This window comes from Zalophus californianus, chromosome 7 (genome assembly GCF_009762305.2).
Source record: "Zalophus californianus isolate mZalCal1 chromosome 7, mZalCal1.pri.v2, whole genome shotgun sequence".
In the NCBI taxonomy this organism is placed as follows: domain Eukaryota; kingdom Metazoa; phylum Chordata; class Mammalia; order Carnivora; family Otariidae; genus Zalophus; species Zalophus californianus.
The window spans coordinates 27,259,660-27,276,711 of record NC_045601.1 but is presented as its reverse complement, the minus strand read 5'-3'; the positions used below and the strand labels follow the sequence as shown (position 1 = coordinate 27,276,711).

Genomic DNA, 17,052 nt, shown 5'->3' with positions numbered 1-17,052 from the left:
GCGCGGGGGGCGGGGCGGAGCGAAGCGGGGCGGGGCGCCGCTCGCCTCCTGCGCCTCCCGCGCCTCCCGCGCCTCCCGCGCCCTCCTGCGCCCCCTGGCGGCCGGCGGGCCCCCGGCTCTCGGCGCCGGGCCTGGCGTCACGTGACTGGAAAGTCCCTGGGTGGAAATCCCCGCTCTCCGCCGGCGGTAAAACAGAAAGGGAAAAAGAGAACTGGCAGTCTGCAGTCTTCGCAGCGGGCCAAGTGCAGCGAACTCGGAGCCCGTGGGGGCGGAGCTGTGACAGCAGCCGCCTGGACAAGTGCGGCGGCGGCGGCGGCGGCGGGCGGCAGCGGGCGCGATCCACACCCCCGGCCGACCCAGCCAGCGAGCGAACGCCGAGCCCCGGCGTCCATGGGGCGCCTCCTCCGTGCGGCCCCGATCCCCACCTGCGGCGCTCGCCTGCCCTGACCTGGACTTAGGACTTCGGAAGAGGATCGCGCGGCCGGGACAGGTAACCGCCGCGTCCCCTTGCCGTCTGCCACCGGCTCCCGCGGTGGAGCTGCGGATGCGTAATTGGCGGCGACTCGCGGGCTGGCCCCGTCTACCTGGCCTGGGTTTTGCAGCGGTCCTGGAGGGGAGTTTGTTGGCCGTCGGTGCCCACTGTAGGTTTGAAATGCTAGGAGTCGAGGTCGCCGCGCCAGATGTTGGGGTGACAGCTCTGGAATCCTCCAGCCAGCTGTTCCTTTTAAATCCTGCCAAGAACTTAAGCTGCAGCAGACTGCTGGCGAGGAGCCTCCGGACTCCTAGGTCGGGTGGTCCTTGGGGTTTCGCTCCTTTTCGTGCCTTTTGTATTTTTAAATCGAGCTCTGGATGCTGTTGGACACGTAGACCTTGCAGAACCACTGTGGCTTCTTACAAGATTGTGCAGCAGCAGCCCATCGCCGGTGGCATGTCGCGGAGAGCACAAAACCCGGCGCGGGTGGGGGACTCCGCCAGCCAGCCTGTCCAGGGACAGCTTGCAGACGCTTGGAGTGAAGTGCAGGGAGGTGGGTGGGGTCGAGGGACAGTGCTGATCTTCAGTCGCTGCAGTGGAAGAGAAGTGTGCATGTTAAAGTGGGTCGTCGGCCTGCTTTTCGGGTGCTCCAGTTTACAGTGATCTGCAGGCCCCTGCCCCAGCCCCTACCCCACAGTCAGACAGTCTTTGTCAGCCCCCGGGGCGTCCCACATCCTGCCACCTGGCCTCTCAGGAAAGCAGTGGTATTAAGTAAGGAAGGAGCTCAGCTCTTTTGAGACCTCTTTGTTTTCAGTTCTCCCTGCGTCTGATCTTCTTTCCTTGGAAAGCTGGTCTCTGGTCAAGGGTCTCAGGGCAGCATGTGGGGAGCACTATTGTTCATTCACCAGTCCTCTGGACCGTAGCCTGAGTGTCCCCAATTATTGAGCAGCCGGTCACTGCTCCATTCTCATTGTCTAAGGTGCTTCTTTGATTTTTGCGATTCTTTGTACAATTTGCGAAGTTTCAGAGGGATACCTTCCAAAAATGTGATGAGGCTTTTGTTGATAAAAAGTCAGTGAGGTAAAAAATGTAAAGGAAATGTTAAGGGTGATAGCATATGTCTGTACCTGTAAGGACGTTACAGTCACAGGTCAGGAACATTTATTCTTTAATCTTAACGAGAACTGGGAATTTGGAGGGTGGGTTTGGATTCTTGTAAGGAGGTGGTTCTGCAATCTGTGCGAGGCTAAACCTATGAAGGAGATGACCCTGGGCTATCTGGTACTGACATTTGCATGTCTTGCCTAGGGATTACAACTCTCACCATTTGAGGTCTTGGCTGAAAGATCTTTAAGTGAGAAGAGAATAATACAAGACTCAGAAAAACAAAAAGGCAACACCTCGCTTGTTTCAAATCTTTTCACTTCCTGCCTCTTCCCGTCTGAGAGCAGCAAGCCCAGCAGCCGCAGGGGTGGTGTTGTGGGAATAGCGAGGGGCAGGTGCTGGGAGATCTGGCATCTGGGCAAAGCCCTCTGCCCTGGATGGCGTGGAACCTGAGCAGGACCTGTACTTCTTTTGCCTTGGTTGCAGATGGGGAATAAGGTCATCTTGGATTTTTATACCCAGTGTCAAGCATGGCCCTCAACCTTCAGTAGGTGGTCAGGTCGTGCTTTTTGAGTGATGGACATATGAATGGGTGATATTGCAAGATGCTGGCCATGCCACAAAGTGGAAATGGGTGTATTGTTTTTATCCCCTCGTTGTGCTTGCGATCCTGCTGTAATTTTGCCCACTTCCACCTTCAGGGAATGTCTGATGGCAGAGGAAAAATTACCAACTGACCCAGAGAATTACTTCCCCCAAGCCTCACTGGCAAGCACATTAGGAGTCCTGATCCAAAACTATCACGAGAAAGCAACCTTGGGGTCATCTAGTCCAACTTCTCTACTTTGAGTGCATTGCAAGAATTTAAACCACTTCATCAATGGCTTTAAGAGAGCCTAGACCCACCTAGCAGTGGCTTCCCTAAAAATCTAGGTTTCTTCTCACTCTTGCATAGGTTTAAGGTCTTCCTCAACTAAAAGCTTGCCCTGGCGAATAGTGTGATACAGGAATGAGATTAACAATCGCCATGAAACTTCCTAGGGAATATCTTTGTGCTCTGAAGCCATCTTTGTCTTCATCTCGGAAACCAGGATGTATGGTGAGGCACCCTGCTAAGGCTTGTGAACGACAGCTGGCTTTCCACACATCTCCACACTGCAAGGATCCCGGTTGCGTCAATTCACAACATCCCAGGCTGTTGGCATGGGTTGTAGATGCTGTGTTTTGCCCCCTGCTTCCTTCATTTGTCCTGAGTGTCCCCCTGGCCATCTTTCCTTGCCTGCTTCCAGACTTTTATTTCCTTCCACCAGTGGATTATGCTTGAAGATCTCAGGGTGAAGACAGGGTGGGAAATGCATCTGAGTGTCAGTACCTGGAGGATGATAATAAATGTGGTTGGCAGTTGAGTTGGAATAATGGAACTCTGATGCCTGCTCTTGGAAGCGTAAAATTTATTCTTCTGTTATTGTTATAATTCTGTTTCTCATTCTGATGTTGTGAAGTTCAACGGAGAGGTTCCGAAAGACTTATTGTTTGCTCTTAAAATTGCAAAGCATCTTACTGGAAATAGGCTTTTTCATTGGTTATAACATATTCAGTTTTAACCTTTATAAGTATTATAATACATTTTATAAAGGAGCTCTGTATAAATATTTCTCTTTGGGGCTAAAGAGGAGACTCTAAGCAGCAGCCTAGGTGACAACATAAAATCGCCAGATTTTTCATAAAACATTTACTTTGCAGTATAGGAAGTGAGGGAGGGCTTAGAAGAGATAAATCAAAGCTTTGCCTGAGAGCAAGGGTTGCTGAGCAGTGGTCTTAGGGGAGGAGCCTACAGACTTGTCAGGGCTGCCTTGTGGCCGTCACTGGCATTCAGAGCTCCTAACACCCAGTGGCTGTGTCAGGGGGGCATGAACACGAGATGGAAGCTTGTTGGTTATGAGATGCAGTACCTGGTGCTGACAGATAGGGTTGGCTCCCTGACAAACGTTACTGAAAACACGGGTTATTCCCCTCCTCCTCAGTACCCACCCCCCCGCCTTCCTTCTCTTGTTTAGACTAATCTTTAAAAGTGATGTAACTTACAACAGTCCAGTGTGAGTTAATCTTGGGGGCCAGCTCGTATCCTGGGAGTGGAGGTGACTAAGATCTTTTGCCTACAGATTAGGGTAATGACAAGATCAAACACTGGGGTTTCCTGCAGGCAGGTATATAGGAGTGGTATCAAAGCTGGGCTAACGGAATGGGTTTTTCTCCCCTCCTCTTCAGGTGTTGCAGAGCACAATGGCTGAACAACTCCTTCCCCAGGCTTTGTATTTGAGCAACATGCGGAAAGCTGTGAAGATACGAGAGAGAACTCCAGAAGACATATTTAAGCCTACCAATGGGATCATTCACCATTTTAAATCCATGCACCGATACACACTAGAAATGTTCAGAACTTGCCAGTTTTGCCCACAATTTCGGGAGATCATCCACAAAGCTCTCATTGACAGAAACATCCAGGCCTCCCTCGAAAGCCAGAAGAAGCTCAACTGGTGTCGAGAAGTCAGGAAGCTGGTGGCACTGAAAACGAATGGTAAGAAGCTTTTGTCTAAGGCTTGGCCCCCACGGTGCTGGGTCCCCATTTATTAAATAGTAATAGCGCTGGCCCAGACTCAGTCTCTTGAGAGCATAGACCCCTTAGTATAGAATACTCTATAGAAGGTATGTGATAAAAGCAAGCTTGTTTTGCCAGTATTTTTATGAAGGATATTTTGCAATTGTGCGTATTAGAGAGCAGAGCCACTGAGGCTTGAGGAATGCATTTCTAAACACTGTGCCTCCCACTGGAGGACTTATGTATCTAATTTTTGTGGCTGTTTGTGTAATCATTTGTAAGATACCCTTTCCTGGCCAGTAATGGAAACATTAAAAGGCTTTAAGTTCAAAAGGAAAGCGTGGTGTGAAAACTAGTTATTACTATTGTTTCCCACTATCATTAGAAAATGCTCCTAATGATGACCTTACACATCTTGAATTGATGGCATTTTAGGGCTTAGCCAGTGAATGGCTGTTGTCTGCCTTCCCCTTACCTAGGTTCTGTTGGTTTGGGTCCCGTGACATGAAGTAGAAAGATACTTGAGATTTTTAGCACAGACTTTAGACCTTTACTTCATTATTTTTAGGAATCCCTGGTTCTGAATTTCTTGCTATCTCTGTGTATCTGCCCAATGGCCCTTTACCACTAGTAGCTATTTCCTGTTCTAAACTTTACTGTTTTGTGTTTTTGATTATTTCCTTTCAGCAAGAGTGTGTGTATCATGGCCACATCCAAGCACACTGTTTCATGCAGATACAAAATCCTACATTCTAATGTTGCTAATTATTACAAGAAGCAAGTAGACTGTCCATGATCAATTAAATGCTTACAGTCGAGATGAGGGCATGAATCAGGTTCTTACATAAGTAACAGTTCTTCTTTAAGACCACCTCAATCAAAATAATACATCCAAGCACAGAAATCCTTGTTGACAATGAGAGGATAAGAGTATTAATTAACTTATTTGGTACATTAACTTTGGCCATTTTTGAGTTGGGTAGTGTGGAGTGATTTGAGATACGTATTTTGCGGTGTTCCAGGGGGTGGGGGGTGTCTTGTGCATTACTTCAACATCTTGCCTCTACTTTTGAAGCACAGATTCTTAGAAACAAAGGTAGAATGAAAACTGGGGAGAGCTAGTGTTTACATTTTTCTTGGCCTTAAATCAAGTGATGCATAGAAGTGGGTAATTATGTTAAGTCATCATCAAGAGGTTTATATTCCTGACAGTTGTGGTTTTAACTGTCTCCCATTTTGTTACAAAAAAGAAACCGAGTGAACTCCGGGAGAGTTGGAAACAGAGAGATTCTGCCAAACTAGAGATGTGGTAGGAAGAGGAAAACCTTCTTATCATTAGCAGAATTAAGTGACATTTTAGGTTGAACTACTCCTTTAAGAAAACAGTGGCTATAAATCGTAAACACTTGTTTTGCAAAGATATGTCATTAAAGTCAACAAGGATTCATGCTACAAATAAAGCTACAAAAGCAAGTGTGTCTTGATAACATTTTCTGGGATATAGAAATGTGGAGGCTCAGATCCTCTTTATGTCCCCCTTTTCAAGAAAATTCCTTAAAATCCTGGAAAAGGAAAAAAAAGATATTTAGGGGAGGGGGAATAGAAAAGGGACTTTTACTCTCTGGCTTTTATTAAGCACTTTTTTTTTTTTTTTTTAAACCCTTCTCCTCTAGGAGGGTTCTACAAAGTCAGTGGTCTGTTTGGGGAGGGGGTGATTCACAAGTTTGCATTTGAGGATATGAGACTGCGGTGAATGAGGAAGGGAGTAGGTGGCATAAAATTGAAACTTGATGTGAAAAATTCCAGCGTCTATTGGCTGCCGCGATTTCACTTGTATAATGAGTAGCCCTATTCCAGCTCACCCTGACCACACCCACTTGGAAAGTCCAGGGCGCCCTTAGCAGTTTAAATGTCTACACACCAGAACAAAAAGTACAATAGCTGTTGCTCAATTGCTAGTCAAATAACTTAGCGCTGGGGAATTCCAGATGTTGCTTAGGGAATTTTGTACTGGTGCATCTCAATAAAGAACTGAAAGTAAGCACCAGAAGAAGAAAAAAAAGCCTTATCTTTGCTCTAGATTTTGCAAAGGGGAAATTTCAACAGAATGCAATCGTTGCCACACTTCTGCCAAGACAAAAGGCTGAGCGATCTTTTTTTTGTTCATTCTTGTGAATACTTACTTAGCTCATCTTTCCGTACGTATGAATTGCAGGGATATGAGCTGTGGATATAAATGCTTGAGGGGTTTTCTTTGTTGTTTTGTTTTTGTTTTTGTTTTTGTTTACAGTTTGACTCTAAAGAGTTGATAAGAAATTTCAAAAAATGTTGATAAACCCTACTTGTAGAGTAATGTAAGAAAACAGTTGAACTCTTCTTTATAAAAACAGTGGTGCACTTGGCCACAAGATATTAAGGAGTTGACTTTTTTGGTATTAAACATTCCCCCCAAATGTTTATTGTTTGGGGGTTGGAAAAAAGGCAGTCTCTTGAATTGTGGGTTTTAACCTGTGAAAGTAACAAATTAATGGAGTAAAATTAGACCTGTTTCTCCCAATGCTCAAAGGCAGGCTGAGGAGGTAATGCAGTGTTCTTGATCCCACTTCATAAACCAGGAGAGGAAACTCCCAGGCCCCAGAGGCCTCAGTGGAATGGTCAAGTCATTTACCACTGAGTCATAGCCAGAGACCGTCCCTGTCTAGTAAACGGAGCCAAGCCAGCTTCCTGGCTTATGCATATTACCCTGTCTGTTCCCTCTAGAGCCACAGAGTGATAGTGCCAGTGTCTTGGCCAAGACATCAAGGAATGCTAGAACGGAATGGACTTTAGAGATCCAATACCCTCATTTCACAAAGAGAAAAAAAAAAAAACAAAACACTCAGAAGTGGAGGAATTTCCCCCAAGGTCACACCTAAACCAGTTAGGGCAAGCCAGGCTAGAACCAAGGTCCCCTGATAATCAGTCCCTGGCCCCTTTGCTCTGTTGTTGTCAGTCATTAAAAATAAGAGTGAAAAGAGTGTTTTCTTTTTTCCTTAAAGCTGTCATCACCTTGTGAAATGTTCTCAGTTGGCTGTTGGACTAAGAAAATAAACCACTTGTATCTCTCACATGCCCCTTTGGGTCCCCCCTACTAGGCAGCAGGGCTAGTGCATTCTAAAAAACCTTTGCGAGGCCTTTGATGTGTGTGGCTTCTGTCCTCAGGTGATGGAAACTGCCTCATGCATGCTGCTTCTCAGTATATGTGGGGTGTTCAGGACACAGACCTGGTCCTGAGGAAGGCACTCTTCAGCACTCTCAAGGAGACGGATACACGCAACTTTAAATTCCGCTGGCAGCTGGAGTCTCTTAAGTCTCAGGAATTTGTGGAAACGGGGCTTTGCTATGACACTCGGGTATGTTTTGTTCCCCATTTGAGTGCCTGTCACTAGAGCTCCGTGGTGGGGAAAGGGTCTCTCGGGCCAGCCCCTGCTCTCAAGGAGCACATGATTTACTAGGTCACATGAACTTGGCTAAGCAAAGCACAGTCCATGGAAAACACCAGAAACCTCCCTGTGGGATGAACCTGAGGCTTTTGTCACCGCTGCGAGGTTTCCAGGCAGCAGATTCCCAGCTGTGGATCTCTTCCTTTTAGCAGAAGGGCTTCTGCTCATGGCCTTTCCTGTGATGTTTTGGTTGTTTTCCAATGTGATTGTCCTTTGCATGCTTTACTGAGCCTGCCAATCAAATTCAGACATGGGGCTCCCCATTCTCAGTCACAGGCTTGGAATTGTTATGCACATTTGGATAAGGGGCTTTGTTGTTATGCCTCATGAGGGATTTTTTTGAAAGCAGGTGCTGTCCCCATCTTTCCCCGCTTTTAAGTTGGCCTTATAGTTGGGAAAAAAGTAAAGGAAGAAAACCAAAATGGGGAAAAAAGGGTGATCATTTGAATGATGATTTCCAGAAAGGGGAAAAATAAGCGGAGTTATATAAATGAATAATTGTAGAGTGAAGTCAGACTGAGTTTTTAACGCATAGTACATTCAATCATGATTTTCCCTTTACCCACTTGCCTTAGAATTGGACCGATGAATGGGACAGCCTTGTCAAAATGGCATCCACAGACACACCCGTGGCCCGAGGTGGACTTCAGTATAACTCACTGGAAGAAATACACATATTTGTCCTTTGCAACATCCTCAGAAGGCCAATCATTGTCATTTCAGGTGAGATGCCTGCAGATTGCTTATTTGTATTTGAGTGCTGGTCGGCTTCCATGCTTTTAGCTCTTAGGGAAAAAGCGAGGCTACCTGAGTCACGACGGACAATAGTAGCTGAAGGGAATTTGATGAAAATCACCTGAGGGCCTTATTGCTCTTGTTCTTTCCCTGAACAGACAAAATGCTGAGAAGTTTGGAATCGGGTTCCAATTTTGCTCCCTTGAAGGTGGGAGGGATTTACCTGCCTCTCCACTGGCCAGCTCAGGAGTGCTACCGATACCCCATCATTCTCGGCTACGACAGCCAGCACTTTGTACCCCTGGTGACCCTGAAGGACAGCGGACCTGGTGAGAACACTGTGCATGGATTCGCATTTGTAACTGCTGGTAGATACTGGGACGCCCTGTTCCCACTGAACATCGGGCTTTTCTGGCAATAGCCTTGTTTATGTTTATTAATTATTTTTATGTGACTACAGTGTTCTGTCACATGCTTGATTAGCAGCAGTAATGCAGTGGCAGTAATCCCTGTACCCACTATGTTTGGGTATGGCTTGGAAAGCACTTTCCACAGCTTAGTTGCAAGTAGGAAATCTAGGCATACATGTGACTACCACCCTTTGCTGTATGACAGAGTAAGGCATGCAGAGCCCTGGCATGGAGCAGGTAAAAATGTCTGTCAGGTTAGCTATTATTATGATAGCTTCCAGTGGAAGAGGCAGGGTGCAAAGTGCTTTCGGGACGTTATTGCATTTCATTTCATCCTCACGGCATCCCTATGGACTGTAAGCACTGGGTGTCTTGTTTTACAGATGAGACCCTTGAAGCTCAGAGAAGTAGGTTCAGTAACTTGCCTGATGTCACAGAGCTTGATAGTGACAAAGTCAGATTTCAGACTCATATCATTGTGGTTCTGAAGTGTGGCGATTTACCCAGCAAGATCCACTGCCCCCAGGCTGCCTAATATTCTCTGAGCTTCCAGAACAAAGCATTTTATGTTAGAGTTTAGAATAGTTTGTTTTCCCATCTGAGTTTGACAGCGGCTAGGTGATACTTTTGTACCCTTTCATTGTATTCTTTCTGTGTTTTCGAAATGTGATCATTATATATGCGGCCTCACACATAATCTCATTTAGTAGAATCATGTGTTGCTTATGTGTTCTTCCTTTCCCTCAGAAATCCGAGCTGTTCCACTAGTTAACAGAGATCGAGGAAGATTTGAAGACTTAAAAGTTCACTTTTTGACAGATCCTGAAAACGAGATGAAGGAAAAGCTCTTGAAAGAGTACTTGATGGTGATTGAAATCCCTGTCCAAGGCTGGGACCATGGCACTACCCATTTGATCAATGCCGCAAAGTAAGAGTTAATCCTTAGTGCCGTCCTTTGTCATCTTCAACTGCTTTTACTTCCGCCACATAAGCTGATGCCACCCCAGAGCTCAACCATAAAGTCATCATTTGAAGCTAGTTTCCTCCAGTGTCAGTCAGACAGAAAGGATGACCGGAGGCCGTACTAACTTGGGTTTCACGTGGGAACGAGTAATTTCTCCATGGTGACTTTCCTGCGTATTTGGATGCTGACAGTCAGAATTGTGGCTTTTAAGTATATTAAACCAAGAATAGTTTTGTTGTGTTTTGTTTAATTGCCCTAGTACTAGGCTAGCAAGTGAAAATTCTTGGAAACAAAAACCTTTTTCTCTTGGCTTCTTGGAAAGGACAGACACATCAGACACAATCGGGGTTGTAGAATGTGTTTATGTGGCAGCCGTATGATTTTTGCCACATGGAAAGTGGAGGAGAGAGCCAGAGTGCGCTTTTGTGCAGCTATCCAGATCTTAAACACTGGCTTTATGTTGGAGAGATGCCTGTTCATAAGGACTTTGAAATACACCGGAGGGGACCACGGAGGCATAGGAGGATCAGTTTCTCAAAGCGGAGGTGGACACATGACAGAGGCTCAGAAGTCAGTGGACAGCGCCTGTGGGTGTGTCTGCTGCTAAGTCACTGCGCGGGGCAGTCCATGCTGATAGAAACCAGGCGCAAGTTTAAGATTAATAACAGCAAGATATAGGCAACAGGGTCCCAAAGTAGTTTGAACTACAACGTAGACGAGTCCCAAATGAACAGCCTATGTAATGTTTTACTAGAAGTTTGATCTCAGAGAAGTTGAAAAGTAAAAGTGACTTTTTAAAAGAGGAATAGAGTTATCCAAGTGTAGAGGCATCCCCAGAATAGCCCTCTCTTTGGAATTACCAGTAATTGGGGTGGACCAAGGTTGATTAAATAAGACTGTGATTTTTGAAATAGTGAAATCTTCTTAGCAGTATTGGACTGTGCTATATTGGAGGTGCAGACTCTTTATCATAGGCCTGCATTTCAATGAGTGGTTATCAAGTTATTGCCAGAATCCACATTCTAAAAGTTTGCCCTGTGAGCTCATGATGTGAAATCGTGTGTGTGTCTGTGTGTGTCCGTGTTTGTGTGCGTGTCCGTGTTTGTGTGTGGTCTCATATTTTTCCTTTTGGTCTTTAGGCTAGATGAAGCCAACTTACCCAAAGAAATAAATCTGGTAGATGATTACTTTGAACTTGTCCAGCACGAGTACAAGAAATGGCAGGAGAACAATGAGCAGGAGCGGAGAGAGATGCATGCTCAGAATCCTTTGGAACCTTCCATTCCACAGCTTTCTCTCATGGACATAAAATGTGAAACCCCCAACTGTCCTTTCTTCATGTCGGTGAACACGCAGCCGCTGTGCCACGAGTGCTCAGAGAGGCGGCAAAAGACCCAAAGCAAATCCTCAAAGCTGCACTCCAAGCCAGGCCCTGAGGCACTCCCTGGCATGGCCCTCGGGGCTTCCCGGGGCGAGGCCTATGAGCCCATGGGCTGGAGCCCCGAGGAGCCAGCTGGGGGGCCTCGTTCGGCCCCTCCGACGGCGCCCAGTCTCTTCCTCTTCAGCGAGACCACTGCTATGAAGTGCAGGAGCCCCGGCTGCCCTTTCACGCTGAATGTGCAGCACAACGGATTTTGTGAGCGCTGCCACAACGCCCGGCAGCTGAACGCGGGCCACCCCTCGGACAGCACGAGGCACTTGGACCCCGGTAAGTGCCGAGCCTGCCTGCAGGACGTCACCAGGACGTTTAATGGAATCTGCAGTACTTGCTTCAAAAGGACTACGGCAGAGCCCCCCTCGGGCCTCAACTCCAGCATCCCTCCTTCCTGTCACCAGAGGTCCAAGTCAGACCCCTCGCAGCTCATCCAGAGTCTCTCCCCACATTCTTGCCACAGAGCCGGGACCGAGGCTCCCTCCGGCTGCCTCTCTCAGGCCACGCGGACTCCAGGGGATGGGACGGGGACGAGCAAGTGCAGAAAAGCCGGCTGCATGTATTTTGGGACTCCAGAAAACAAAGGCTTCTGCACGCTGTGTTTCATCGAGTACAGAGAAAACAAACGTGAGTGAAACGAGGGATTTCCTAACCCCCGTTTCTAAACCCCTGGGCTAGGGGCAGTTTTGCTTCCGCGCTGCAAGAAAGCAGCCCCTCTGGGCCGTGGGGGAGAGTGCGGCCGAGCCAGAGGGACGGTCACGTGGAGACCAAAGACACGGAAAACCACCTTCCAAAGCCCTGCAGCCCCTCGTAGATAGAGTTTGTAGGTCATTCAGCGTCCGGCATTTGTGAGGTGGAGTTTAAACAAGACTTCTTTGGACACGTAGGTGTAAATAGAGAAAAGTCCAAAGGGGAAGGGCAGTAGTTGGAGAGAGGGAAGTTTCCGCTGACACTGTGAGAAAACACGGGTGGTTTTAGAAACCTCTCGCTTGAAAGAGGAACGGACGGACAGGCCGTTGACGTAGCTCTGCTTGTTCTGTTACTATATCTGGCCGGTGCAGCATGTTCAAAAGTGAGACCTTTGTCAAGTCAAAGATGTGTCGATAATGGCATTATTATCGTTTTTTTCTTTGGCTGAATTTAGAAAAGGCCGTGCTCACGGATGCACGGCCCAGGCTGCCCTAACCGGTATCCAGAACCTGTCTGTCTAACGGCGGTGTCTCCGCTCTCTGCTTGGACACCACCCGTGGCACTGATGAGCTCCACCTCTCTTTTAGATTTTGTCAGTGCCTCCGCGAAAGCCAGTCCCATGGCCCCCAGGTTCCAGAACGCTGTCCCCTGCCTGGGCAGGGAATGTGGCACCCTGGGGAGCACCGTGTTTGAAGGATACTGTCAGAAGTGTTTCATCGAAGCTCAGAGTCAGAGATTTCACGAAGCAAAAAGGACCGAAGAGCAACTGGTGAGACATCTTGAGGTACTTCCCCTCCCCGTTGGGCCAGCCCTCCTTCCTGGAGCCGCTGTTTCTGACAGACTTCCCTCCCTGCCAAGTTCAGGGGAGGACTCTGAGGGGGGTGGTGGGGGGAGAAGTCACTGTGGCCCCCAGGGCTGGAAGTGCAGTAGCTACTCTTGATTTTCATGGCCTGGGTGTGCTTTAGAATTCATTTAAAAAGTAAATCCAGTCAGCCATAGAGTAAAACCTCTTCAAGTCTGCAAAAAGCCAGATGCCGAACAGAGACATGGTGATTGGTGGTAGCAGCACAGGCGGTTGGGCGAGCTGCAGACTGCGGGAAGTACTCCTTTATCAGGAGACAGACAGGGGGAGGATGGGTGCATCCACACAGCCGCGTAGAAGAAAAGCAAACTGGCTGATGGATGCCTCTCCTGTTGTTTACAGAAGGGTGGGGACTCTATCTCAAGAAGGGCAGCTTATTACTTACTAATGCAAGCGGAGGCGAGCGGGGCCAGCAGTCGCAGGCCTCCGGGTCAGGCCCCGCTCGGTGGTTGCGCTTGGCCTCCGTGGGGCCGGGCCTGCTGTCATGGGACTGGGAGCAGGCGTGCTTGGGGAGCTCCTGGGCACAGACAGCATGTGGAGCTCTGGTTCCCTGGGTCAGGCGGCTGCTCTCCACCCCCACACCGTTCTTGGTAGCATGCGCGCCATCAGACAAGATTGCCTGGTGCTCTCCCTGACCAACGGGGCCAACAGTTGTCTCTGCTCTTTCCATTCAGAGGTCGAGCCAGCGCAGAGACGCGCCTCGAAGCACGGCGAGCGCCTCCAGGCCCAAGTGTGCCCGGGCCTCCTGCAAGAACATCCTGGCCTGCCGCAGCGAGGAGCTCTGCATGGAGTGCCAGCACCTCGGGCAGCGAGTGGGCGCGGGGGCCCACCGGGGCGAGCCAGCTCCCGAGGAGCCCCCCAAACAGCGCTGCCGGGCCCCCGCCTGCGATCACTTCGGCAACACCAAGTGTAGCGGCTACTGCAACGAGTGCTTCCAGTTCAAGCAGCTGTACGGCTGACGGATGCGGCGGGCCGCCTCGGCCCTAGGGGCCCTCGAGCCTTAGCCGGCATGGTGCTAGTCCCGAAATACTGCGATGCCGCAGCGGGGAGCTGTGGGCGGCTTGCAGCCGTGAAGTGAAGAGGAGCTCGTGGTCGCCGCCAGCCTGCCCAGGTGGCCTTCGAGCGAGAGCGAGGCCAGTGACTGGCCGCGGATGGCGTCCGGTCCGGCCGGGGGCTCCTCCTCCTCGCCTCCCACGGAAGGCCAGGAACTCCATGGACTTGGAATGTGTGCCGGGACTGCTTCATCATCTCGGGAGAAAAGGGAGAAGACCCGCTGGGTCAGGCGGGCTGGGAACCCCGGAGCCGTACCCCCGCCCAGCCCCACGCCGCCGGACTCCGAGCCGTGGAGCTGACCCGCCACTCCCGCAGGCTGTGGGCCGCAAGTTCAGGAAGCTCAGGGAGAACGGACGGACGGACATATTCAGAGTGTCAGGGGTGAATGGTCTTTCCCTCCCCGCCTCGTCCCTTTCCCGTGGACACGGCAGCCACGGAGCCATCCACAGACTGTGGTTCTGAGGCTGCTGAGACCGAATCAGTTCACACTGAAAAGCAAACCAGCTGCTCTTTACAGTATGCACCTTGGAAAAAATCAGAATATTCTAGTAGGAATATGTGTGACCCTTTTGGGTATCACTGTCTTCACTTCTAAAGAAGTTAGCCTGAACTGAGGTGTGCATAAAAGTGTGTACATATATAATGTACCCTTATATTATGTATGAGGGATTTTTTTTTTTTTATGTTGAAATGCTGCCCTAGAGATTTAAGTAGGAAGACTGAATAATAACCTATTTTCTGGTTGTTGTTGGGGCGCCATCTGTATACAGCTTGCATGAGTTCAACCAGCTGCCTTGTTAAAGTGAGCTCCCTATTGTGTCTATGTAATTCACTTTATTTATTTTATTTCAAACTTCAAGGGTATTTAAATGAAGACTTCTGCTCTGGGTAAAGCGCTTGCTGTAGTGTCTTCTTGAAATAATATATTCATATTGAGTCCTCTTTCAGGCGAGTTCCTGAGTACCTTGGGGATTTGGTCTCTTTGATGTACTGTGGTTGTCTTCCCTAAGAAAGAAGGAATTGCATCAAAGGTATATTCGTTAAAACCTCAGGCTTCTTAATGAAACTTGGGTCAGAGCCTCTTGCTAGCCAGATGGGGAAAAAAAAAAAAAAACCCTCCACAGTAGACAGACGCCTCGAATATCCTACCTCCTTAGAGATAAGATTGGGAAGGAATGGGGATGAGATTGGAGAAGGTCACCGGGACGATGTGACCTTTAATGACAGTTTTATTTGCTGTGTTAACGCTGTGTCCTGGCAGTGACCTCACAACCAGTGGCAGCTTAGCGCTGGGACAGCAAAACCCTGTGACCATGAGCATAAGGAAATTTCTCTCTGTCCTCGGCCTGCAGTTTCTTTGTTTGCTTTGTGTTGCTGTCATACCTGTTTTAGAAAAAAAGGGGGAAACACATTGTCCCCAGAGGTAAAGGCTGCCATTTTTGGGGGGGGGGGTCTGGAACTTATGACCTGAAAATATTAGCAATCTATAACTCTACACAGCCTTTACCTGTGTTACCTGACATGTTTGTCACCTCGAGTGCCCTGAGTCTATTTTCTGGACATAAATCTTAATTTTTTTCTAAAGATCTCAAGTAAATTTCAGTGTTCATCCAGTAATTCTAAAGTCAACATTTTAATATTTTGTGTGTACCAATATTTTCATTCTTAATGTGAAAAAATGGAATTATTTATACTTATTATAGAAAGCATTTGAAATTTGCACATTTAGTTGTCCCTAATAGAGAGCTGTTTACTCTGTTGGATTCTCTCAAGTTTTCCTAAGTATGTGTAACTTTTCACAAAAGTCAATATTAAAAAATAAATTATTTAAGAACAGATTTTGACGTCTTCTGTTTACAAATGATGAGAGAAAGAGACCCAAATACTAAGGCCATGTCTCCCAAACGGCTTCATTTCAAGACACACCTGGACAGTGGACACGTGCCCCACCCCCGTGTAGTAAGAGAACTTTGCGAACGTTATAACAACATGAGGGTAGGGCATCGTTCAACCATGGGGACACAGAGGCCCACACAGGAGTGGGAAGGGTCCACCTGTCCCGTTCCCAGGCGACATTAGGTCCCTGTGCCCCTCCAAAGGTTCCTGCCCTTGGCCATCATGCAGTGCAGGAAAGGAAAGCAGGAGAGAGGAGCAGAGAGAGGCCTGGAAAGACAGAGATAGGAGGGAGGAGGGAAGCCTGGTGTAAGATTTCCTGGGTCGGACCTTAGAAGAGGTGACGGATGGCCGTGGTGGCTGCGACGACTGGCAGCACCAAAGCCCCGGGGAATTGTAAAATGACATATTCTTCTACCCAATGCAAACACACCCACAGAAGATTGATTCAGGAGGACTGCACCTCCCGGAATCTACTGTTTTTAAAGCTCCCCAGGAGATTCTGATTATCGGCGAGATTTTAGAACCGTGCTTTAGTGCGGTTCACTAAATCATTCGTGATCCTTTATTAAGTTACTGTGAGAAATGTTAACACACAAGAAAGTAGAGTATAATGAACCCCCATGTATCCATTATCTGGTTTGGACAACCATTGGCATTTTGCCAAATTTGTTTCATCTTTCAACCCCTCTTTTTTTTTTCTTTTCCTGGATGATTTCAAAGCAAATCCCAGGTACGTGTGTCCTCACACCCACAAATACGTGAGTGTGCATCTCTAACTGATCATTGTTCTTTTTTTTTTACAACTACCATTTTTTACACCTAGCTAAATGATTCGTGGTGTCATCCAATACTTAAGTATGTACTCGAACTTCTCGGGTTGTCCACTATACAGACATAGTCCTATTACTTTGGGTTGCTGGCAATAAAAGAGCTTAAGGCTCTTTTATTCTGTAACATTCTCTTTTCATTTTTCATCCTATTAATTTGTTGGGGCAGTTGGGTCGTTTGTTCTGTAGAAGGGCCCACATTCTGGATTTGGCTGACTGCTTTCTTACGGTGCCATTTAACTTGTTCTTCTATAATGTACTTTGGATTCAATTCTGGTTCAATGAGACAAGAGTCATGCCCAGGTGGTGCCGTGTGTCCCATCGAGTCCCAACCTGTGGGAGCTACATGAATGCCAACCCAGAGGCATCATAAAGCCTCAAATTCACCTCTTCCCCTTTTGTCCATTCTTCCTCCCATCTGTCACCCAGCATTAAAAACGACAATTCTTCAATCAGCATGATGAACATAAGCATTTGACCATAAGTCATCAGGCTTTCCAAAATAGGAAGTGACTTATAATTAGCA

General features: G+C 47.9%; 1 protein-coding gene across 5 annotated transcripts; it reads left to right on the top strand.

Annotated features, from left to right (window-relative positions):
• Positions 1–206: 206 nt before the first annotated feature.
• TNFAIP3 (TNF alpha induced protein 3) lies at positions 207–15,636 on the top strand. Of its 5 annotated transcripts, none has more exons than XM_027601851.2 (9): positions 207–490; positions 3,845–4,154; positions 7,377–7,567; positions 8,233–8,380; positions 8,551–8,721; positions 9,550–9,730; positions 10,906–11,825; positions 12,476–12,672; positions 13,425–15,636. In XM_027601851.2, the coding sequence occupies exons 2-9, from the start codon at positions 3,860–3,862 to the stop codon at positions 13,707–13,709; spliced, it is 2,388 nt and encodes a 795-aa protein (XP_027457652.1). In that variant the 5' UTR covers positions 207–490; positions 3,845–3,859; the 3' UTR covers positions 13,710–15,636. The 5 variants fall into 5 exon arrangements, with proteins under 5 accessions (XP_027457652.1, XP_027457655.1, XP_027457654.1 ...); XM_027601854.2 differs by having other exon boundaries at positions 208–490; positions 12,476–12,657; XM_027601853.2 differs by lacking the exon at positions 207–490 and adding an exon at positions 529–3,744.
• The last annotated feature ends 1,416 nt before the right edge of the window (positions 15,637–17,052 follow it).